At 42.3% G+C, this 25,838-nt stretch overlaps 1 protein-coding gene across 2 annotated transcripts in view; it reads right to left on the minus strand.

Moving 5' to 3' along the window:
• The window catches only part of LOC137379078 (tyrosine-protein phosphatase non-receptor type substrate 1-like), a 154,677-nt gene that overhangs the window by 115,643 nt on the left and 13,196 nt on the right, over nucleotides 1–25,838 (minus strand). Inside the window, exons 3-8 of one of the 2 annotated variants that reach the window (XM_068049721.1) lie at nucleotides 19,747–20,043; nucleotides 12,632–12,736; nucleotides 10,495–10,538; nucleotides 8,923–9,033; nucleotides 8,479–8,571; nucleotides 7,503–7,709 (exon numbers count right to left, since the gene is read on the minus strand). In XM_068049721.1, the coding sequence (XP_067905822.1) occupies nucleotides 7,575–7,709; nucleotides 8,479–8,571; nucleotides 8,923–9,033; nucleotides 10,495–10,538; nucleotides 12,632–12,736; nucleotides 19,747–20,043 (785 nt within the window). In that variant the 3' untranslated portion in view covers nucleotides 7,503–7,574. Of the gene's footprint in view, nucleotides 1–7,502; nucleotides 7,710–8,478; nucleotides 8,572–8,922; nucleotides 9,034–10,494; nucleotides 10,539–12,631; nucleotides 12,737–19,746; nucleotides 20,044–25,838 lie in introns of those variants that run through there. The other variant, XM_068049720.1, reaches the window with a different exon arrangement.

Genomic DNA, 25,838 nt, shown 5'->3' on the forward strand with positions numbered 1-25,838 from the left:
TAATTGAGTAGGTATGATATGGGGGATAGTTTGGTGTTGTATTAATGATCCAAATGGGTTCTTTCTGGTACTTTCCTGAGCTGACATACAAGTTGAACTCCATTTTCATTTTTAAAAAAACTGCTTAAAATAGTTTTTCTCTTCCCCTAAATGCTTTGGCCACACAATACCCTCACCTCAGGTTTTGTTTTACAGACACTCTCTGACACTTCCCTTAAAGTGGCGAACATTTGATGTATGTGACTGTCTGAAGGCTGACTTGCGGAACAACATAGCCAAACCCAATCCTGCTCTCTTTTGTCGTGCACACGCATTTTTCATAAAGGTCACTGGGTTGGAAGTGATGGAGTCCTGGTTTTTTCTCCTATCAGCTTCCTATCCCATGGAGTCTGCCTTAGTTGGGGTCATGCAACTCAACACTGTTTGAATGTGGGATTTGCCGGGTTTTTGTGGTTGAAGGATGAATGCTGTACTTGTGTTTCAGAACTTTGTGTAACAGAGCTGGAGGGATTGATTGCCATTGCATTAACAATTATCCCATGTTAAAAGAATACTTGCGCTGTTAAGCATGAGCCCTAACTTTCTGCGGCAAGGTTAATGTGCAATTATAGCAAATTGTGAAGAATAACGCGATGTTGAGGGTGACTTGTGAAAGGTAAACGGCTCCGCGGTCTGAAGTGACCAGCTCGTGTCTTTTTGCCTTTAATTTCCTGGCAGATTTGCGCATTAAGATAATAAAGTTTGATAGGATAGACATAAGAGAGTTGTTTCCACTGAGTGGGGGTGGAAAACTAGGGCCCACTTTAAATGTACTCAATAGACAATTGGGGGAAACATCTTTACCCAGAAATTTATTAGAATGTGGAACCCTACCACAAGGAATTGTTAAGGCAAATAACACAAATGCATTTAAGGAGAAGGTAGATAAACATGAGCGAGAAAGGAATAGAGGCTTTTGGTATCATTTTAGATAGAGTGGTGGGAGGGAGGCTTGTGTGGAGCATAAATATCAGTATGAACCAGTTGTGCAGAATGGCCTGTTCCTGTGCTGTACATTCTATGTAATAAAGGCATTTTGTTGTGAACCTACTGTTTTCCTGCAAGATTTTGGCTGCTGTCTTTACCAGCCAAGCCACTGGATAGCTATTTAAATTGGTGCATTTACTGTACTTGCGACATAGTTATGGTTCTGGTGCTCTCGAATGATCTGTGTTTAATTACAGCTTTGCTTGCCGTGACAAATAATTACAAGTTGATTGCTGCACCATTATTTGTGCTTTATGACAATGCTCCTGGTTATGGACCCATCATCTGCAACTTTCCTCAGCTTCTGAGCAGGTAATTCGATAATACATGCACATGCTACTGCTTCATTGAAACCTCCAGATTGTTTAAAGCTTAATGGTTTGGGAGAGGAATTAACACTGATTTTATTTTTATATGGATTGGGAACGTCTAAAACAGCTTCATATGGAAATGGGCTTAACAGGCCTGTGGATAATAAATGTGCCAGTCATGAATCTGATCCGTACTGACTAGTGTTCCGAATGTTCGCTTATCTTGCCCATTAAAAGTAAGACTTGCAGAGGGTGTACTGAATGCTTACCTGGAAAATAGAGCGACATGTTGCAGTTTTGTCTCTTTGACATCCATTCCTTGTTTATGGCTTAACAGTTTTCTTGGGCAAACTGAAAACACTCTTTATTCTTTGCCCTCCTTGGATGAGTAACAGTAGGACGCCATTTAGCCCCTTGAGCCAATTCTGTCATTGTAATATAATGGCTGATCGACACCTTTGCTCCAGATATCTGCCTTTGCTGTATATCTCATAATGCCTTTGGTTAAAAGAAATCTTATCCATCTCTGATTCTAAATGTAAAAATTTAACGATCTGGCATCAATTGCTATTTGCAAAAGAGAGTTCCAAACACCTTTTTTGTATTGAAATGTTACCTAACTTCATTCCTGATTCCTGGTTCTAATTTCTGGACGATGGCCCCTTGTCCCAGACTCGACAACTGGTGGAAATAGTTTTTCTCTCAGCTCTTTGTTACACTCATCTCGCAAGCCTTGAGCAAATTACCCCTTAATGGTCTAATTTCAGGAATACAAACCTATTTTGTGCAATTTAACCCGCAGAGTCCAGGTGCTTTGGGAAATCTACACTGCAGTCCCTCCAAGGCCATTCTATCCTTCCTAAGGGGAGCTGCTCAGCACTGCTCTCAGAAGTCCATGTGTGGTCTATACCGGGCTTTATATAGCTGTAGCATAACTTCTGCCTTCTTGTTTTTCTAGTTGTAGATATAAAGACCACTATCCCATTATCCTCTTTGAATATTTTCTGTACCTGTTCATGGAGAATTGATTTATATATTGTACTAATTTGGCAGTGGGATGGGATACGAGTGGAGGTAAAGTACGGGGTGATGCACAGCCAAATATAGAAGAGAAACAGAGTCTCTCTAGAAGGCAGAGCAAACATAGACCTGTTAACGCACAAACGAATAATGCAAGGCTTGATTGCATCTATTATAGTCTTACAAGTAAGGCAGATGAATTGAGGGCATTGATTAACTTGATTAACACATGGGAAAATGATATTGCTATCACAGGGATATGGTTGAGGGAAGGGCAGGACTGGCAGCTTAATATTTCAGGGTATAGAATCTTCAGGCATGATGCTGGGGGTTGGTGGGGGGGGGGGGGGGCGGGGGGGTGGTGGGGGGCGGGTGCGGGAATAGGTGGGTGTGGGGGAGTACAATAGAGGAACTGGCATTGCACTATTGATCAAGGAGTCAATTACTGCAGTAAGGAGGGATGATATCTTAGAGGGTTCCTCAAATTAGGCGATATGGGTAGAACTTAAAAAGAAAAAGTGGGCAATCACTGTGCTGGGAGTGTACTACAAGCCTCCAAACAGTCAGGGAGAGATAGAGGAGCAGATAAGTAGGCAAATCTCAGAGAAGTGTAAAAATAAAAGTGTAATAATAGTAGGGAATTTCAACTTCCCCAATATTAACTGGGATAGTCTTAGTGCAAAAGTCTTAAAGAGGGCGGAATTTTTAAAGTGCATAGAGGACAGCTTTTTGAGCCTGCACGTAGAAAGTCCTACAAGAGATGGGGCAGTACTGGATCTAATCCTAACGAATGAAGCCGAACACGTGGTAGAAGTATCAATGGGGGAGCATTTCGGGGATAGTGACCACAACTCTGTAAGATTTAAGGTAGTAATGGAAAAGGACAATGATGGACTGGAAATAAAGGTAATGAATTGGGGGATGGCCGATTTCAATATGATAAAACGGGATCTGGCCAGAATGGACTGGGAGCAGCTACTTGTAGGAAAGTCTACATCAGACCAGTGGGAGTCATTCAGAAAGGAAATAGTGAGAGTTCGGGGCCAACATGATCCCGTAAAGGTGAAGGGCAGGCCCAATAAGTCCAGGGAACCTTGGATGTGAAGGAATATAGAGGATTGGTTAAGGAAACAAAAGGAGGTTTAAGGCAGATTCAGAGGGCTGAACACAGTGGAGGTCTGAGAGGAATATAGAAAGTATGCGGGGGGTGGAGGGAGGGGGGGTGTACTTAAAAAAGAAATTAGGAGAGCGAAGGTGGCGGAGGTGGGGGGGGGGGGGGGCGGGGATGAAAAAACACTGGAGGGCGTGATAAAGGTAAATCCCAAGGCGTTTTCTAAATATATTAAGGGTAAGAGGATAACCAAGGAAAGAGTAGGGCTATTAAGGACCAAAGTGGCAATCTGTGTGTGGAGTTGGAGGATGTAGGTGAGGTTTTAAATGATTAATTTTCACCTGTGTTCACTATGGTAAAGGACGATTTAGGTGTAGAGATCACGGAGGGGGATTGTGGTATACTTGAACAAATTAGCATTGAAAGGGAGGAAGTATTAGTGGTTTTAGTGCGCTCAAAAGTGATAAATCCCCAGGCCCAGATCAAATATATACCAGACTGCTATGTGAGGCAAGGGGGGAAATTGGAGGGGCTCTGACACAAATTTTCAAATCCTCTCTGGCCACAGGAGACAGAGGACTGGAGGGCAACGAATATGGAATACCATTATTGAAGACGGGTAGTGGGGATAAGCCAGGTAATTACAGGCCGGTGAGTCTAACACCATTGGTTGGGAAACCTTTGGAAAACAATTCTGAGGGACAGGATAAATCTCCACTTGGAGAGGCAGGGATTAATCAAGGATAGTCAGCAAGGCTTTGTCGGGGGGACATTGTGTCTAACAAATTTGTTTAATTTTTCGAGGAGGTGACTAGGTGTGTAGATTAGGGTAAGGGAGTTGATGTAGTCTACATGGACTTCAGTAAGGCTTTTGATAAGATCCCGCATGGGAGATTGGTTAAGAAAGTAAGAGCCCATGGGATCCAGGGCAATTTGCCAATTGGATCCAAAATTGCCTTAGTGGCATGAGGCAGAGGGTGATGGTCAAGGGTTGTTTTTGCAATTGGAAGCCTGTGACCAGTGGTGTACCTGCTGGTGCTGGGAGCCTTGCTTTTTGTAGTGTACATTAATGATTTAGACATTAATGTATAGGAGGTATGATCAGCAAGTTCGTGGATGACAGGAAATTTGGTGGTGTCATAAGTTGTGAGGAGGAAAGCCTTAGATAACAGGACGATAAAGATGGGCTGGAAAGATGTGCAGAGCAGAGGCAAGTAGAATTTAATCCTGAGAAGTGTGAGGTGATGCATTTTGGGAGGACTAACAAGGCAAGGGAATATACAATGGATAGTAGGGCCCTTGGAAGTACAGAGGGTCAGAGGGAACTTGGTGTCATTGTCCATATATCACTGAAGGCAGCAGCACAGATAGATAAGGTGGTTAGGAAGGCATATGGGATCCTTGCCTTTATTAGCCGAGGCATTGAATGTAAGAGCAAGGAGGTCATGATGGAGCTGTATAAAACGCTAGTTAGGCCACAGCTGGAGTACTGTGTACAGTTCTGGTCACTGCACTCTCGGAAGGATGTGATTGCACTGGAGAGGGTGCAGAGGAGATTCACCAGGTCGTGGCATGGGCTTGAGCATTTCAGCTATGAAGAGAGACTGGATAGGCTCGGATTGTTTTCCTTAGAGCAGAGAAGGCTGAGGGGGACCTGATTCAGGTATACAAAATTATGAGGGGTATTGATAGGATAGATAGGAAGAAACTTTTTCCTTAGTGGAGGGATCAATAACCAGGGGGCATAGATTTAAGGTGAAGGGCAGCAGGTTTAGAGGGGATTTGAGGAACACATTTTTCACCCAGAGGGTTGTTGGAATCTAGAACACTCTGCCTGAAGGGGTGGCAGAGGCAGGAACACTCACATCATTTAACACGTATTTAGATGAGCACTTGAAACGTCATAGCATACAAGGCTATGGGCCAAGTGCTATAAAATGGGATTAGAATAGATAGGCTTGATGGCCGGAGTGGACATGGTTGGCCAAAGGGCCTCTTCCTGTGCTGGATAACTCGATGACTCTATGACTCTATCTCAATGCCTTGAAAATGACTTGAGTTCTTAGCAAGATCCACGTGATGAGTTAGAATATGGGAATGTTAAGATCATTGTAGTGCTGCACTTTATTGTACAGTAACATGTGCTAGAACGTTACCTGTGGCAGATGCTGGGTTTAGACGGGCTTTCACTTGGATTGCTGTGGGCATGTATAATTCATACTGTGTCTGTGTTGCATGCAACTATACAGTAATGTATTTGCCTTCCAAAGCTCGTCGGTGCTTGGAGAGAGCTGTATGAACAATCAAGTGGCAACGTGTGAATGAGTCTGTCACTGCTGAGTGATGAGAAAATGAGCTTGTATTGCCTAAGTAGTGCAAAGCACTTGGCTTAAATAGGGTGCCTTTGGCATTCCATGATGCGATCACTAGTCTCTCGCTGTAACTTTGGCAACCCATGAGATATGATAAATGGTTCCTTATACTCTGTGGTTCCAAAATTCTTGATAGCCTTGTGCTTGCACTACATTGCACCAAACTGTAGACCGTTGGTATGGATACTATACCAGCTGACAAGTTTATATAAATGTTGGTCAGACTTTATATCCTATTCATATAGTAAAGCTTACCATTTTCTTCCAAATGTGTTCCTGACCAGAAGTACAAATATTTGTTGAAAAACCTCTGATTAAACCCCTCTACTCTTCATGGGGCCATTAAAACCTGGGTATAGATCTTGCGACTTTTCTCCTTCTGAGCATTTGTGTTCCTGAAACTCCCTTTTTAGACACAGTCGTGCTAACCTGTAAATAAATTGATTTACAATGGTGAAACCATGGGTCTTCCTTCGAATTGTGTCTTGTTCTGCTAGTGTCCTTTATCTATCTTCAGCTTATGCTTAAACCTTACTGGGTTCAGCCAGCAGGCACATTTTGCAACACCACAATGAAAACTGCACAATATGGGAATGAGGGCTTCTGTCTTTCAATAGTTGCTGTCTTTACTGTACTCAACTCAAGGTTCGAAGAAATGAGTCTCTATTCATTTTTGATACTATATTGCTTTTAATTTTATTTAAAATGGTATATTTTAGTCATATTTTTAGTTTAGAGATACAGCACTGAAACAGGCCCTTCGGCCCACCGAGTCTGTGCCGACCATCAACCACCCATTTATACTAATCCTACACTAATCCCATATTCTTACCACATCCCCACCTGTCCCTATATATTTCCCTACCACCTACCTATACTAGGGGCAATTTATAATGGCCAATTAACCTATCAACCTGCAAGTCTTTGGCATGTGGGAAGAAACCGGAGCACCCGGAGGAAACCCACGCAGACACAGGGAGAACACAGGCGCCACTGTGCCGCCCTATCTTCAGGATATAACTTATTATTGTCCTGTGCGTGTTAAGCTAGTCTGACCCTCATTTGAAACTGGGCTACTTTAAAATAGGATTCTAGAATAGTTTACAGAGTTCGGTGCATTGCGTGGGGTTATGGGTTTATTGTCTTTCCCCTCCTTCTCTCTCTTGTAACCGAAAAGACCGCAATTCAGCTAGTATTTACAGCGAATAATGTTAGAATTTGTTGAACCAAAATAAATATTCATTTTTTAAAGTTGGATAATTGGCACTTTTTTTTACTTCAAGGGACTCCTTTTGATTTGACCATTCAGGCTTAATTTTAAGAACCATCACAATCTGCCAGGGCAATTTTTTGATGACATTTGGTTGATGTCGCGGCAAAAATCACCGCATATGTTTGAAATCCAGAACATACTGACCGGAAGAGATTTTCAACATGCCGCCCGCGTAAATCTGGCTTTGCAAACCCTGCTCTCGGCTGTTTCTATAATGGGCGGACGACCAATTTCACCAGCTTACCGCCTCATAATTGAAGGTGAAAATTAACATTTCACCCACCTCATCCAACACACACACACACACACACACACGAGATGCGTGTGGTGTTCCAGAATGTTACTCCTTATTCCAGCTGCAATAAATGAAAACAATGACAGAGCACGTTTAATGGCGTATAATCAAATACCCTAGAGTTACACACATAAATAGCCCAGTTCTTCGGACTGTGTTTAGATTCTCAGCTTCTCTCTTTCTTTATCACGGTTACTTCAGCATAGACTGCGCTCTTGTCTTTAGATTTTGATCTTTTCTTGGAACCAGCAAGCTGCAGAGCTGCGTAAGTCAACTTGTTATCACCGCCTCTTTGTTTAGTCTGCAAAAGTAATATTTCGTATCACCCGTTAGTCTGTTGCCCACTCATTGCTTGATGCAAACGAGGTTTGAAAAAGGCTGCAGTGAAATTTCTTCTCATCAATTACCAACTTCAGATTGTAACCGGATTTTGTTTTGGTTTACTTCTCTCCGGTTTCTCCCCTCTCTGAAAACTGTTCAGGTTGCGTTTCAATTCTAGGCCCTCCCCAAAATTTTATTGGTATTCCGCTTTATCCTTCATATAAAATTAGTTCTGATGAAAGGTCACAGACCTGAACGTTAACTCTGTTTCTCTCTCCATAGATGCTGGCAGACCTGCTGAGTATTTCCAGCACTTTCTGTTTTTGTTTTCCAGATTTCCAGCATCCGCAGTATTATGCTTTTATAAAATTAGTTCTCCTGCTGATGTAGCCCATTTAAAGGAGCAGATTGATACTTCAATTAAAATAGACAAATGAATTTCATACAGCCTGTTAAGGGTATTTGGAATGCTGATACTGTAAAGCACCGTTTTTAAGGCTCTGTTGCTTGAGCCTCGACAGCCAATGTGACCCTTACCCCAAGAATGAGGTTTCAAGAACACATTTTCAGCCGCCTTTCCCCTAGCCCCCGCCGATCTCTGAGACACGAAGGTCAAATATGATGAACCTTGGCTGAGATCAGCTGACATAGCACAGTGGTAGATGCAACCTGGGATCTTTGCATTTCCTGCGGTCCAGTGTCGCACCAATTAACATTGCTTATGTATCAATGAATGATTTGAGCTGTACCTGGGCATACACCGTACTCTGCTCCTTCTGTTGGTGTTTCGGATTGCTCTTGGTCCTGGCTTCGACAGTGGCGTCAGGCAATTCTTGCTTCGTCTGTAAAATAGATATTTACCAGTCTTATCAGGTGAGTTTGTTATTTTTTAATTTGTAATCGTTGTTACAGCCAGATCCGAAAATGAAAGGGGCTAATTTTGATTGACTGCTGCCGTGTAAAACGGATGGATAGACTCCGCAACCCGTTTTACATCTCTCATGATTTCTATTTCCAACCAAGTCAGCGGGAGAGATGCGGAATCGCCTGCACTCGTTTTATACTGTCCCATAAAGTCAACACTACCTCGGTAAAATCTGTATAACTTGTTAGAGTTGACTCTGTTATCACAGAGTGTTGATTTTGTGTAGAAATGGTTTGGATATCATTCGCGCACCAATCGCTCGCCCTACCTGGGAGTAGACGGTGTGCTCTATCTCTTGTCCAGTTTTGGGGGGTCCTTTGCCGTCTCTCAAGTTTCGGGTAGCGTCGGCGGCAAGTTGTTCACTTGGTCCTTGTGTAACCTGTAAAAATAAGATATGAAATACTGATAGCTGAGAGCCTAATACAGAAGCCAGCTATCATCAATTGGAACGGAGTCTTAAAGTGTAAATATGGAGACAGTAACCAATAAAATTAGGGCTTAATTGCATTGTGTCCACTCACAATTATTTTATTCAATATCTCAATCATAGGGTGAGGAATAATGTTCCAAATATGAAATCCAGAGCGTTCAAATGTTCTTAATCCCCAGTCATCCCAGCCTATTGGAAGACCTTGCAGGCGGAGCCTGAAATTGTCCTCGTTCCACTTCCAGCCATTTCCATCCCCGGCTGGAAATCAGCCCTGAGACCCTGGCCATTCACCCCCTCCCCCGCAACTGCCTAACCCAGGGTTTCAGGGTGCAGGCCAATTAGGTACCGGTAGCACTGTCCAGAGGTGGGGACGGCACCGGGACCTTCCGAAACTAAACGCAAAATACTGCGGTTGCTGGAAATCTGAAATAAAAACTGAACATGCTGGAAGTACTTAGCAGGTCTGGTAATCACTGTGGAGAGAGAAGCAGAGTTCACTTTTCAGGTCTTTGACCTCTCATGAAGGTCACAGGTCTGAAACGTTGCCTCCGTTTCTCTCACCTTCCTAATCTGTCTGGTTGTGCTGCACAACGTCTCAATTAAGCAACTGGGCATGTCCGATTTTTAAAATAATTTGAATTATGAAAGAGGACGTTGTCAGACCTATATGTTACAGAAAATACAAATATTTATCTACGCCTTAAAATCAAGACATAGAGTACGGAAACAGGGAATTTATAAAGAAAGAAGGAATTTATGCAAAACCTTTATAAATCACTGGCGATGTCACAGCCAGAGCATTGTATTGAATTCTGGACACCACACTTTAGGTAAAATGTCAAGGCCTTCGAGAGGGTGCAAAGGAGATTTACTGAAATGGTATCAGGAATGAGCGACTTCAGTTATGTTGGGCAGACTAGAGAATCTACGATTGTCCTCCTTATAACAGAGAACGTTAAGGAGAGATTTAATAGAGGTGTTCAAAATTATGAGAGGTTTTGATAGAGTAAATAAGGCGAAACTGATTTCACTGGTGGTTGGGTCAGTATCCAGGGGACAGAGATTTAAAATAATTGTCAAAATAATCAGGGAAGATGAGGATATTTTTAATGCAGCCCGCTGTTGTGATCTGAAATGCACTGCGTGAAAGGGTGGTGTAAGCAGATTCAGTAGAAACTTTCAAAAAGGATATATACTTGAAATTAAACAAAAATGTAGGGCTATTGGTAAAGAGTCAGTGAGTGGGCCTAATTGGATAGTTATTTCAAAGAGCCGGCACAGGCACCATGCCCTCTTTCCTTGCTCTAGGAGTCCATGATTCTATGAAATTTAATATCTTCTGGACTGAATGTAAAATTTCTTGCTGTTCTCCCGCCTGTTTTTGGAACATGAAGAACATTGTCATCGTACCGGCTTTTCAGCATGACCCACTTCCTCAGAATTTTTCTTGCTGCCTGAGGGAAAGAGAAGTCCACATTGAACAGCTTAATCGGTATATAAGCAAAACAACTTCATGCTTTCGATGCTAAACACAGGTACTGTGTAAAGTAAGGAGACTTGAAGGTACATATCTCTCTGAAGATGTTAAGCAGTACCAGCCATTACAGTGCAGCATGCTGTGCATTACTTTCTCATACCCTGCAGTGTCGCTGCATCCAATGGAGTAGACCTTGCATTTGTGCGATAGTGTACAACAGGGTTGTCAAATCTTTTCGCGTAGGTGCGGGGGGTGGGGGGTGGAGGGGGGGGGGGGGGGTGGGTGGTGGTTGGTGGGGGTGGCACGATACAATTTTTGTCTTACATAGAGGGCCAGTGAGACAATTTCGGAAAGATAAAGGCATTAAAAAATTATCTCACTATTCATCAAAACAACAACAAATGTGCATTTTTGTGAGGAAGCTTTAAATAAGATGATTAATTTATTGACTTACTTTGTCATCACTATGTTGGACACTGATTTAGTGAGATACCTGACATTTTCTGCTTGCACAAGTAGTCAATATTTGCCCACTCACTAGTTGTAGTGATGTGGAATATTCTGGATAGATCTCCATCTGCCAGGAGTGATCTTGATCACTGTTTCTCCCTCTCTCTCCCTGTGTCCCTCTCCCTGTCTTACCCTGCTCTGTGTTGCCCCCCTCCTCTGTGTTGTTCTTGCTGTCTGTGTCCCCCGCTTCTCTCTCATCTCTCTCTCTCTGCCACCTTCTCAGTCACCCCGCCACCCCCCCGCCCCCCTCCCGCCCTTCTCTCTCTGACAGGCAGCAGGAATGCTCAGCAGAGCAACTTTGTGGTTAGTCAGTTTTTAACCAAATCACAAGTTAGAGATACGAAATTTTTCATTGGCTTCTACTTCCAGACCGGCTTTTTAAAAAAATCGCGTCAGCTTCACGGCTGACAGGTGTTGGGCGCAGGCATAATCTAATTTGCATCTGTAATAGTCAAGAAATTCGAATTATTAGAATCACTTTAAAAAAAAAGAAAAAAAAGTGGGTTTTCTCCGGGTGCTCCGGTTTCCTCCCACAAGCCAAAAGACTTGCAGGTTGATAGGTAAATTGGCCATTATAAATTGTCACTAGTATAGGTAGGTGGTAGGGAAATATAGGGACAGGGGGGGGATGTTTGGTAGGAATATGGGATTAGTGTAGGATTAGTATAAATGGGTGGTTGATGTTCGGCACAGACTCGGTGGGCCGAAGGGCCTGTTTCAGTGCTGTATCTCTAATCTAATCTAATCTAATAGCAGTTTCCTAGCTTCGGACTAATTCAGAGTTTTCCGGTGGGATCCGATTATTTTTATAAAGCTGCCGGAAAACCCTAAATCTGTCCTCATTCGGAAACTGCTATTCCGCCAGGCAGCACCTGTCAGCTGTGAAACTGATGCGATTAAAAAAAAAGCCAGTCTGGAAGAAGAATCCAATGAGAAGTTTCTTATCTCCGAAATTACCAATCATAGACCCCTGGCGAGGATGAGGAACGGTCCGGTACAGTTTACATCCGTGGGCCGGATGGAAACCTTTGGCGGGCCGGATACTCGCCAGCCGGCTGTCCGTTGGATAACCCCGGTGTGAAACATGTAATAGAGAGTCAGCAGGCCATTTTACATCTCAAAATTACAATGGAAATAAAATCCAGACGAGATGTAAAATAGGTTGCCCCTACCAATTCGATATCACCCGTTTTATGTTATGGCAGAAAGTCAAATTTTACTTCAAAGTGCTTGCACTTCAGGATCTGGACTCGCACGGATAGCAAAAAAAAGTGTAAAACATTAAGGATTCCGGGTGTTGCAAAATAGAAGTGAAAAAGTCGAATGAATAGTTGGAATAGGAAGGTGAAATGTTTGCCTTTCAAAATCAGGTATATATGGTCATATTCAACCACCAATCATATAAAGAACTTGTGCTATCAGCTTCTTTCTTTAAAGATGCAGTAAGGTGCTCTTTATTCTTCTACAATGAATGACGATTTACCTGACCTTTCTGTATTGTAAAAATACAACTGGGTCTTAGAAAATAAAAGTATTCGGTGGAATAAGAAATATTCTTACCATTTGATACCTTTAATTTGAGTCTGGTCAAAATTATTATTAATAGTAAAATTGCCAGTATGCCTCCGGCACATCCAAAACTCAGCTGAAATTTATTATCAGTACCTGCAGGATCAACAGATAATTGAAATCAGAAACTGTAGAGCACAGCGAGATATACACACAGAGAATCGTGGGTCAGGCAAGGGAGAATGAGTTGCAAAGGTGTCTCTCGGGATAACGGCGTCTACTGTCATACAAATTAGGAGCAGGAACAGGCCACTCGGCCTTTCCAGTCTTCTCCACCAGTCAATAAGTTCATGGATGAACTGATTACTGCACATTTCCACCTACCTGCGATAACCTTTCACGCCCTTGCTTAAGAAGAATCCATCTACATTTGCTTAAAAATATTCAAAGACTCTGCTTCCACTGCCTTTTGAGGAAGAGAGTTCCAAATACTCACGACCCCCTAAGAGAAAAAAAACCTCTCATCTCTGTCTTAAATGGGAGACCTCTTATTTTTAAACAGTGACCCCTAGTTCAAGATTGTCCCACAAGGGGAAACATCCTTTTCACATCCACCCTGTCAAGAGCCGTCAGGATCATATATGTTTCAAGCAAGTCGCCTCTTACTCCTCTAAATTTCAGTGGATACAAGCCTTGCCTGTCCAATCTTTCCTCGGAAGACAGCCCGCCCAGTCCAGGTATTAGTCACCGAAACCTTCCCTGTACTGCCTCCAAATAAGGAGACCAGTACTGTACACAGTACTCCAGATGTGGTCTCACCAATGCCCTCTATAGCTGAAACATAACTCCCTACTTTTGTATTCAATTCCGCTCACGATAAATGGTAACATTCTATTTGGCTTTCCTATTTACGTGCTGTACCTGCATACTCACCTTTTGCGATTTATGCACTAGGACATCCAGATCCTTCTGCATCTCAGAGCTCTGCAATCTCTCACCATTTAGATAATATGCTTTTTTAAATTCTTCCTGCCAAAGTGGACAATTCCCCACTTTCCCACATTATACTCCATTTGCTAGGTCTTTTCCCACTCACTAAACCTATCTATATCCCTTTGAAGCCCCCATATGTCCTCTTCACAAGTTACTTTCCTAACTATCTTTGTGTCAACAGCAAATTTAGCAACCATACCTTCGGTCCCTTCATCTAAGTCATTTATATAAATAGGTATACCGTTTTGGATACTGTTGGGGGGGATGGCCTATCAGGGGAAAACAACAGCAGCAGCCAGAGCATGGCACCTTGGCAGGGAGGGACAAAGCGCAGAAGAGCAATAGTTATAGGGGACTCTATAGTCAGGGGTACAGATAGGCGCTTCTGTGCAGGGTTGGCAGCTAAATGTTCCGGGATTTAGAAGCTTCAGGCGGGATCGAGGGGGATGTAAAAGGGGTGGGGGAGTTGCATTACTGGTTAAGGAGAATATCACAGCTGTACTGCGGGAGGACACCTCGAAAAGGTCATGCAGCAAGGCAATATGGGTGGAGCTCAGGAATAGGAAGGGTGCAGTCACGATGTTGGGGGTATTGTACAGGCCTCCCAACAGCCAGCAGGAGGTAGAGGAGCAGATATGTAGACAGATTTTGGGAAGATGTAAAGGTAACAGGGTTGTAGTGGTGGGTGATTTTAACTTCCCCTGGGACTCACTTAGTGCTAGGGGCTTGGATGGGGCAGAATTTGTAAGGAGCATCCAGCAGGGCTTCTTGAAACAATATGTAGATAGTCCAACTAGGGATGGGGCCGTACTGGACCTGGTATTGAGGGGTGAGCCCGGCCAGGTAGTCGAAGTTTCAGCAGGGGAGCATTTCGGGAACAGTGACCATGATTCCATAAATTTGAAGGTACTTGTGGATAAGGATAAGAGTAGTCCTCGGGTGCAGGTGCTAAATTGGGGGAAGGCTAATTATAACAATATTAGGCAGGAACTGAAGAATTTAGATTGAGGGTGGCTGTTTGAGGGTAAATCAACATCTGACATGTGGGAGTCTTTCAAACGTCAGTTGATTAGAATCCAGGACCAGCATGTTCCTGTGAGGAAGAGGGATAAGTTTGGCAAGTTTCGGGAACCTTGGATAACGAGGGATATTGTGAGCCTCGTCAAAAAAAAGGAAGCATTCATAAGGGCTGGAAGGCTGGGAACAGACGAAGCCTTTGAGGAATACAAAGACTGTAGGAAGGAACTTAAGCAAGGAGTCAGGAGGGCTAAAAGGGGTCATGAAATGTCATTGGCAAACAGGATTAAGGAAAATCCCAAGGCTTTTTATACATATATAAAGAGCAAGAGGGTAACCAGGGAAAGGGTTGGCCCACTCAAGGACAGAGGAGGGAATCTATGTGTGGAACCAGAGGAAATGGGTGAGGAACTAAATGAGTACCTTGCATCAGTATTCACCAAAGTGAAGCACTTGGTGGATGATGAGTCGAGGAAAGGGAGTGTAGATAGTCTCGGTCATGTCGTTATCAAAAAGGAGGAGGTGTTGGGCGTCCTGCAAAGCATTAAGGTAGATAGGTCCCCAGGGCCTGATGGGATCTACCCCAGAATACTGATGGAGGCAAGGGAAGAAATTGCTGGGGCCTTGACAGAAATCTTTGTATCCTCATTGGCTACAGGGGAGGTCCCAGAGGACTGGAGAATAGCCAATGTTGTTCCTTTGTTTAAGGAGGGTAGCAAGGATAATCCAGGAAATTATAGGCCGGTGAGCCTTACGTCAGTGGTCGGGAAATTATTAGAGAGGATTCTTCGGGACAGGCTTTACTCCCATTTGGAAACAAATGGACTTATTAGCGAGAGGCAGCATGGTTTTGTGAAGGGGAGGTCGTGTCTCACTAACTTGATTGAGTTTTTTGAGAAAGTGACGAAGATGATTGATGAAGTAAGGGCAGTGGATGTTGTCTATGTGGACTTCAGTAAAGCCTTTGACAAGGTCCCTTATGGCAGACTGGTACAAAAGGTGAAGTCACACGGGATCAGAGGTGAGCTGGCAAGATGGATACCGAACTGGCTCTGTCATAGAAGACAGAGGGTAGCAGTGGAAGGGTGCTTTTCTGAATGGAGGGCTGTGACTAGTGGTGTTCCGCAGAGATCAGTGTGGGGACCTTTGCTGTTTGTAGTATCTATAAATGATTTGGAGGAAAATGTAGCTGGTCTGATTGGTAAGTTTGCAGATGACACAAAGGTTGGTGGAGTTGCGGATAGTGATGGGGATTGTCAGAGGATACAGCAGGATATCGATCTGGAGACTTGGGTGGAGAAATGGCAGATGGAGTTTAATCCAGACAAATGTGAGGTAATGCATTTTTGGAAGGTCTAATGCCTGTGGGAAGTACACAGTAAATGGCAGAACTCTTAGGAATATTGATAGGTAGAGAGATCTGGGCGTACAGGTCCACAGATCACTGAAAGTAACAACGCAGGTGGATAAGGTTGTCAAGAAGGCATACGGCATGCTTGCCTTCATTGGTCGGGGCATAGAGTATAAAAATTGGCACGTCATGCTGCAGCTGTACAGAACTTTAGTTAGGCCACACTTAGAATATTGCATGCAATACTGGTCGCCACACTACCAGAAGGACGTGGAGGCTTTGGAGAGGGTACAGAAGAGGTTTACCAGGATGTCACCTGGTCTGGGGGGCATTAGCTATGAGGAGAGGTTGGATAAGCTCGGATTGTTTTCACTGGAACAACAGAGGTGGAGGGGCGATATGATAGAGGTTTACAAAGTTATGAGCGGCATGGACAGAGTGGATAGTCAGAAGCTTTTTCCCAGGGTGGAAGAGTCAGTTACTAGGGGACATAGGATTAAGGTGCGAGGGGCAAGGTTTAGAGGGGATGTGCGAGGCAAGTTCTTTACACAGAGGGTGGTGAGTGCCTGGAACTTGCTGCCGGGGGAGGTGGTGGAAGCAGGCACGATAGAGATGTTTAAAAGGCATCTTGACAAATACATGAATAGGAAGGGAATAGAGGGATACGGTCCCCGGAAGTGCAGAAGGTGTTAGTTTAGACAGGCTTCGTGATCAGCGCAGGCTTGGAGGGCCGAATGACCTGTTCCTGTGCTGTACTGTTCTTTGTTCTTTGCTCTTGTTCTGTGTAAAAAGTTGAGGTCCCAGCACAGATCCCTGTGACACACCACTCGTTACATTTTGCCAACCAGAAAATGACCCATTTATGTCTATTCACTGTTTCCTGCTAGCTAGCCAATCTTCTATCCATGCCAATATGTTACCCCCTACATTATGAGCTTTTATTTTCTGCAATACTCTTTGATGTGGCAGCTTATCAAATGCCTTCTGGAAATCTAAGTACAATACATCGACCGGTTCACCTTTCTCCACAGCACATGTAACTCCCTCAAAGAACTTCAATAAATTGGTTAAACATGATTTCCCTTTCACAAAACCATGTTGACTCTGCCTGATTACCTTGATTTTTCTTTCTAAATGCCCTGCTATAGCATCTTTAATAATAGCTACTAACATTTTCCCTAAAACAGATGTTAAGCTAACTGGCCTGTCGTTTCCTGTTTTCTGTCTCCCTTCCTTTTTGAATAAAGGAGTTACATTTGCTATTTTCCAATCTAACAGAACCTTGCCCGATTCTAGGAAATTTTAGAAAATTAAAATGAACACATCAACTCTCTCACTAGCCGCGTCTTTTAACACCGTAGGGTGAAGTCCATCAGGACCCGGGGACTTGTCAGCCCGCAGCTCCAACAGTTTGTTAGGTACAACTTCCCTGGTGATTGTAATTTTCTTGAATTCCTCTCTCCCTTCCAGTTCCCGATTTACAGCTAATACTCCTCCACCTTTTCCTCAATAGTGAAGACAGTTGCAAAATATCTGTTCAATTCACATGGCATCTCCTTATTATTCATTATTCATTCCCCAGACTCACTTACTATAGGACCATCGTGCACTTTGTTAACTCTTCTCTTTTTAAAATATTTATAGAAACTCGTACTCTCTGTCTTTATATTGGTAGCTAGCTTTCTCTGGAACTCTAATTTTACCTTTCTTATTATGTTTCTAGTCATTCTTTGCTGTGTTTTATATTCTGTCCAATCTTCTGACCTGCCTCCCATCTTGGTGCAATTATAGGCTTTTTCCTTAAGTTTGAAACTATCTTTCACTGTTTTAGTTAACCACGGATGGTGGCTCTCACCTTTGGAATGTTTCTTTCTCGTTGAAATGTATCTATTCCGTGTATTCTGAAATATCCCCTTAAATGTCTGCCGCTGCATCTCTATTGACCTATCTCTTAATCTAATTTGCCAGTTCACTTTAGCTAGCTCTACTTTCATGCTCTCATAATTGCCCTTATTTAAGTTTAACTCTTCTCTCCAGTCCACTCTTTTCTCCTTCAAACTGAATGTAAATTTGGATCGCTACTACCTAGGGGTGCCTTAACTATGAGGTCATTCATTAATCCTATCACGTTGCACAATACCAGGTCTAGTGTAGCCTGCTCTCTGGTTGGCTCCAGACCATATTGTTCCAAGAAATTATCCCGAAAACATTCTATGTACTTCTCATCTATGCTACCTCTCCACATCTGATTTTTCCAGTCTATATGTAGGTTAACCGTGCCCCCCCCCCCCCCACCATTGTTATCGCTGTACCTTTCTGACAAGCTGCCGTTAGTTCTTTTATACCCCGTCCCACTGTGTGGTTAATGTTAGGTGGCCTGTACACCACTACTAGAAGTGACTTCTTGCCTTTATGATTTCTCATTCCTACCCAAACTGCTTCTACATCCTGGTCTCCTGAACTTAGGTCATCACTCTCTATTGTGCTAATACCATCATTAGTTAACAGAGCTACCCCTCTACCTTTTCCTAGCTTCCTGTCTTCCTAAATGCCATGTACCTTCAAGATTCAGGTCCCAATCTATGTCGCCCTGCATCGTGTCTCTGTACTGGCTGTCAGATCGTACTTATTTATTTCTATTTGCGCTCTCAGTTCATCTGTTTTGTTTTGAATGCGACATGCATTCAGATAGTGCTTTTAGTTTTGTCCTTTTATTAGTTTTGTAACCTCTGGCCTTATCTGTTGATTTAGTTTTACATTTGTACGCGATCAGTGGGACTGGACTCCTTTTATTTCTAAAGTCAGTATATTATAATATGTACCAAACAATGGCAACTGTAATTCAGTAATGCAATTTATAGAGAAAACAAATCCTATTCCGTAAAGGCAGAGGAAGCTTCTCTCTGCACGTGATGGTTGTTTATTAAGAGTAAAGAGAGTTACACTTTTTTACCTAGCTGTGCGACACCAGACTGATGCGCAACGGCTGCAAAGGTGGCAAAGTCATTCATTCTTCAGCGCTGACATGCCTCCGCAGTCAGAGAATACCCGCTGCAACTTTCAGTAGGTAACAAGCAACTTGCATTTATACAGCGCCTTTAACATCGTAAAACGTCAAAAGGCACTTCACAGATATGCAACAAACAAAATTTTAAACCGAGCCACATAAGGGGATATGAGGACAGCTGGAGATAGAGTTCAAGGAGCGTCTTAAACGAGAGAGAAATAGAGCGCCGGGGAGGTCGGGAATTTTAAAGTTTAGGATGTAGACAAATGAAGGCATGGTGCTCAGAGAACAGATTAACATAATGATATTTCCATATATTCAATTTAAATTCAAGGGATGTAAAGTGACTCTGATAGAACCGATCCATTTTAAGTTCCGAAGAAGGGTCACTGACCCGAAACGTTAATCTGTTTCTCTTTCCACAGATGCTGCCAGACCTGCTGAGTGGTTCCAGCATTTCTTGTTTTTATTTCAGATATCCAGCATCCGCTGGATTTTGCTTCCATTTTATGTGTAATTTCATTTTATTTGGCAAGAATTTGACGAGGATTAATCTTTCAAGTTTTAAGCAGCTCGCACATCAACCTCCCGTTTCAGATCGCTTCAGGGAAATACTTTCCTTCCTTCACCTACTTGGAATATTTTATTTCGTTCTCATTAATGTGGCATTGAGAGTAAATACAGTCCACATTCACTCCGTATCTTCGAGCTTGAGCAGTGTTCCAGTTACATGTCTAATCAGTAAATACAGATTGAAGTAATTACCACGTTCCCCGCTGTATATATTTTCAAACGTACCTCGATTGACGGTGTAGTTGACACTGGCAGGTACCACAAGAGAGACATGAGATGCCAGGCAGGTGTAAACAACTTCATTCGGGGCAGGTTGTACTTCTTCCAAAAAACTGGAAACCTCATAAAGTCCTTCCGCGCTCTTGTTTTTCACAGTTTCTATTCCGCTCAAAATTTCGACACCATCCCTTAACCAGGAGATTTCTAAATGCTCCGGGTAAAAGGCAGCCGTTTTACACTCGAGTTTCAGAGAAGTCGAAGAAATTCCTTCAAGAGGAGCGATTTTCAGGGGGGTCGGGGGAGCTTTAACAGATAAAATAAGATTTTTTTAATTTAAAGAAACACATTCTAATTTTCTACCCTCCTTATGCTGTTACACCCTACGGTTACCATACTTATCGGTGCTGTCGTTCTTTAAATTTCATGTTTACACTTATTTTATAAATTGTTGTACGGCACACAGCAAAATGACCGGATGCAAACGATGCACAAAGAGGATGAATCCCAAGGGCTGGTTACAATCAGGGAAGCAGACGCCACTGCTCTGAATGGAAGTATCAGATCCTGGCCCGGGATTGGGGTTGGCAGTAGTGACCCCAAGTGAAATTCCTGTCCGACTATATCGGAGTGAGCGCAAACCAGTTCATACGAACAGCGGAATCGTCTCTCGTTATTCTGTAAGAATCATTGCTGTACTAAATAGTTGTGTGTTTATTTCAAAACTGGTTGCTTTTCGAATATTTCATGTATTTCAAAATATTGAGAAGATGATGTGTGTAATCAAAATATCTCTGATGTCGATATTGAATACAGACAGGATGTTGTTATATGTACAGATTAGAATCCGTGCATTACAACATTTCAGCGTCTGTGGTGGAGATTTCAGATCGTGCAGCTTTCACCTTAGGAACTTTCTCTAGAGGGGGAACTGAGGGCTGAAACATTTTTCACCTTATGAAAGGGTTATATTGGTAATTATATATTAATGTGTAGAACGCAACATCCATACAGAAGAGGGAAACGGAATGGGAAATCCTAACTCAAAGTGAATGTATTATATAATTCCAGGGTTTTCGCCTTTCTCCAAGTTCATTCGGTCTGTTGAACACGTTTAACACGGAGAAGATTCTGCTTATATCAGTCCTACATTTACCATTTACTAATACGAACTTGTGTCCGCTCGATCTACAGTCACTGTTTAGCTGGAAGCACAGGCCCTTTATTAGCTTTGCGTTGTTTTGCCAATTTATTACGATCTCCTTAACATTTTTTCTTTCCACATTTACTTTTCCGACGTTGTAGTATTAGAAAATTATAAAATTAGGGACATTATTAACTTGCAAAATTATATTTACCGTTATTCCAAACAAAGGCTTAGAATTCCTCCATTCATTTCCCATGGATTTGCTTTAGAGATAATGTGCAATGCGGTAGAATTTCAGTGGAGGACCCGGTGTTTTTTTGATCTCTTGCCGTAATTTCGTGTGGGGTTTGGGGAGTGTAAATGGAAATCATGAATGACAAATACGGAGCCCAGGCGTTTATACAAATGTTTAGTAACATCCTTCCAGTACTTGACGGGTTGCGAGTGTATAAAAGAAAATCCAATTGGCGTACGACAAAGGTTCAAACACAGGCATTGGGTCGCATCACTGTTCAGCAAGCTGGAGGACTTGGGCTGGAATCCAGCATTTTGGGCAAGATCAACATTTCCCTTCTCACTAGGTTGTAGGAATCTTTTGTGAAAAGAGTTTGGTAGCTCAAGCAAGTTATCAATGGACACAAGTGCATAGCATAAATTACGGACATAGGAACAGGAGTAGGCCATGCAGCCCCTCGAGATCCATTTTCCCAACTTAATTCATTTCTCTTGATACGCATACCTAACACAATCTATCCACCTCAAATATCGGACAATTCGGGATAGAAAGTATTACGTAGGCAATTTTGAGCAGTGGATAGTTATCTGGTGCGAGAAATATTCACGGCGGTAGTAGGAAAGTATTCACCTGGGTTTGTAACGAGTCACATTATTGGGGCGGATTCGATGACCTTGGAGGTGTTAACATTGTTCCCATTGTTGCGCTTTGGCAACGTTATATCGTGAGAAGGAACCTGGCCACCTTATCTTATTGATTAATTTCAAACTAAGGTTTAAACATTTTTCACTATCTTGGCTTAATAACAATTGTACCTGCATCAAAATCACTCATTGGGTGAAAAGCATTTTGGAATGTTATGAGGACAATGAGCGGGTGAAATTGGTCTCAGGCGGTAGCGCAAAACTGCCGATAGCGAATCGGAGAAACACAATATCTAATTTTTCAATGCATAACAGTTGTAGAATCTTCTAAAATATGATCTAAGTTATTCTGAAACGGTAGCGTATACCGCCTAAAGGTACCTGGCGAAACCGTGCCCAAATAGCCATGTACTGATCTGAAGCTCTCACTGCCATGTTGCAAACAACACGTTAGTTAGCCACTTTCTGTAAATGAGAATGGTAACCTAAATGGTTTGGCAAGAAATGGATTTCATCGATTATTATATGAAACATGTAACCATGACATGAAGTATCACATGACTCCGACGGCGTATTGAGTCCGGTTATATATATCTTCTGCGTGGGAGTCTGGGAAGTAGGAGGTCACCTGCTGGCAGAAAAATTTCCATCGAAAAAACAATGCTTTTACAACTGCTCCCGACCCTTCGATCCAACAATCTTCCATTCCAATACCTGTCTTTGATTATCTTCTCAATCCTGAAAGTGACGATTCAGGCCGCAGGCGTGGCAGTCCACCCACAGCTCATCTCAGGGAATCTTCTTCATGCAGGAGCATGGACAGTGAGAGTACAAATATTTAGTTCTGGGCGCTCAAAGTCTAGTGCGATCGTGATCTCTCCCAGCCTCCATGCAACCGGACTTCCAGCGGAAGTCACTAGAGTAGCAATTAGAATTATTAACCCTGCTCATCGCTCTTTCTCCACTCCAAAGTTGGTGAGGCCTATTTTAGCTTCGTTCAAGCCAGAAATGAAATTTTGGACCTATATCCACGTGGTTCAATGTTACAGTTATTCTTTCCCCCGAAATATACTTTATGTATAAAAAATTGCGAAAATACACTACAAAACAGTTCACATTTCACATTTCGGGAGGCACAACCGAGATCAGATTTATTTGATACAGAAAACATGAAGTGCCTCACAATTTTTGCCATTCCATTTTAAATGCAATGTTCATTGGCATTACATAGCAAAGAACATTTTGTTGCATTCAGCCGGAGGGGTTTAACACAGGTTCCAGACCCTCAGTTTACTATACTATGCTTTTCTACAGTGAAAGGTCATGAACGGCGCTATGCAAACTTGCTTTCTTTTGTTCAAATGATGCCTTTTCACCTTCCAGATACGATGGGTATTTTTCAATGATGTTGATCTGCAACGCACATACCGCCATGTTAACTATAGCGGCCATTAGTGAAAGGTTGGGCAATTTGCTGACTGTGAGGGATTAGATCGGACATATCTATCAGAAGCACCGCAAATGCTGAATTACTGAATTTTTTTAGGTGAGAGAAATGATTGGGGGTTATAAGGATAGAGACGGATTTTCTGTAAACTTTGGGACAGACTCAATATTCTCTTCCTTTCCTCTATATTGGTATGTTTTTAAATCCAATATACACAATTAACTAACAGGATATGCAAATCGATCACATCAATCATAAATAAATAGTTTTGCCTTTAATTTTAATGTAAGTAATTATTTTGATAGTTTAGGGATGTTATTGCAGCAATAAAGCTACTGCTGAGTAGTTTTATCCCGAAGTACTGATGAAGCTCTCCATTGCAGAGGTGTTTTATTTTTTTACCAAGAGATAATGAACTTCTGTGTCTCTTCAGGTGGACATAAAAGATCCCATGCCACATAGAGTTCTCCTGCTGTTCTGACCAACATTGCTATCTACAGATTATCTTGTTTTTTATCTCATTGCTATTTGTGTGACCTTTCAGTTTGCTGATTGCCGTTTTCTCTCTACATTACAACAGTGAGAACACTTCAAAAGTAAAACATTTGGAACACCTTGATGTGAAAAACGCTTTACATGTACTGTTTTGCTTTTATTTACATATACTGTTTATCTGTTTTATGCTGCTGTTAGTGTGATCTTGCTGTGTGCAAATTTGCTTCTAGTTTTGCCTATTTCAAAAGTAATCAGTATGAGGCGCTTTGGGACATTTCATAAGCGAGGCAATGAGGTGTTATAAATGAATGTAAGTCATTCTTTCTCTCATCGTAGTGGCATATCGGAAACCCTGCAAACTTGATGGGAATTTGGGATTTACCAAGCATTCCTGGAAGTTAGAGAATGAAATATTATACATATTATTAGGATGGGTGAGTCACGGGGTATCGTTAGTGTTACAGGATTAAGCTGCAAAGTTATTTTTCACGGAAAACTATTTCCACTTCACAATGTAAATCTAGAGCCAGGACTCAACAGGAATCCAGAACAATGGATGGGAGTTCCACTTCTGAGTTCCAGGCGATTTGACATCACTACCCTTTACACAGCGTCTCCTGGGCTGTGGCAGCCAGCTATGGTACATGACGACATTGGTAGTGGCCCGTTGTTTGCCTTCTTTTTACAGAAAGTAACTAAGTGAACAGGAGAGATACGTACCTTATAGCACGACCCCGCATCATATTGCTGGTGCTTTGGTCAATATTCACCCCTCAACCAACTTCACCAAAACAAGTGATTTGGTCATTATAATGTTGCTGTTTGTGGAACGTTGCTGTGCGCAATATGGCTACATTTCCTACATGACAACAGTGACAACACATCAAAAATACTTAATTGGCTGTAAAGCGCTTTGGGACTTCAAACGGTCGTGAAATGAGCTATATCAATACAAGTTCTTTTTTTCTTTCGCTAATTTTGCCAGTGCTATTTCAATATGATTTCTCCGGACCTTATTGATTTTATAGTGATTATCGCCAAAAGTCATAAACTCTACGACGTTCTCACCGAAAGAGCTCCATATCTCTGAAGTTAATTACATTTAACATTGACATTTAGCTGATACCGTAATGATTGCTTAGCATTTTATTTGTCAGAATCAGCAAGCCCGGGAATCGCTAAACATAGACATTGCAGAACAACTATAGAAATGTTTGGTTGCGAGATTTTAAATATATTTCTTAAATTATACTTTTTTTGAACGTCGAACCAGGTAATGCAAGCACTGTGCAACTTGCATGGCCTGAGACGAGCACAGCCGCTGCCACAAAATATTTCCATTATGCCACGAGCAGAATCGCCTTGCAGCTCTAGTCTGCCAGTGATTGCAATTTCGCATTAGCTCAAACTACGATTGTACTTTGTGGTAAGTGATTGGCTAAATGAAAAAAACTTCAAGATGAGATTTTTTTCATATAAGAGATGCAAAAGTTCACACTTGAGCAACTGCAAACGCGTATTACAAATAGAAATCTAAAATAGATGTCTCTGTGGCGAGAACGCTTCATCAGAATGGAAGATGTTACAGATAGGAAGCATTTAAAAAGGAGCAGAACAAATGGTAATTAGAGGCAAACCCACACATAAAGACACCCACATAGACACACAAATGCACACCGTGCAACAAGTCGCTTTTGTATAGCGCTTTCAAAGTCGTAAGCTAGTAAAAAGCGCTTCATAGCGAACATTAACAAACAGATTTTAACACTGAACACCGTAAGGTCCTGGTGAGCAACAGCTTTTAACGGAGGAAGGAGAGGCAGAGATATTTCAGGTTGGAATTCCAGAGCCTAGGGCCTCGGCAGCTGAAGACACGGCCACCAATGGGGCAGCGATGTAAGTTGGGGATGGAAAAGAAGCGAGAATTCGAGGAGGTCCAAGGCCCTGGGGGGATTTGAAAATAAAGATGAGAATTTCAAACTAAAGGCGTTACAGGACCCGGGGGCAGTGTAGGTCACCAAGCATAAGGAATGAATGCTATTTGGCGTGAATTATACATACACACATACATACAAATACACGTAATCACACGGAGACACACATATATACATGCACACACATTCACATATACAC

The sequence above is a fragment of the Heterodontus francisci genome, chromosome 17 (genome assembly GCF_036365525.1).
Source record: "Heterodontus francisci isolate sHetFra1 chromosome 17, sHetFra1.hap1, whole genome shotgun sequence".
Taxonomy (NCBI): domain Eukaryota; kingdom Metazoa; phylum Chordata; class Chondrichthyes; order Heterodontiformes; family Heterodontidae; genus Heterodontus; species Heterodontus francisci.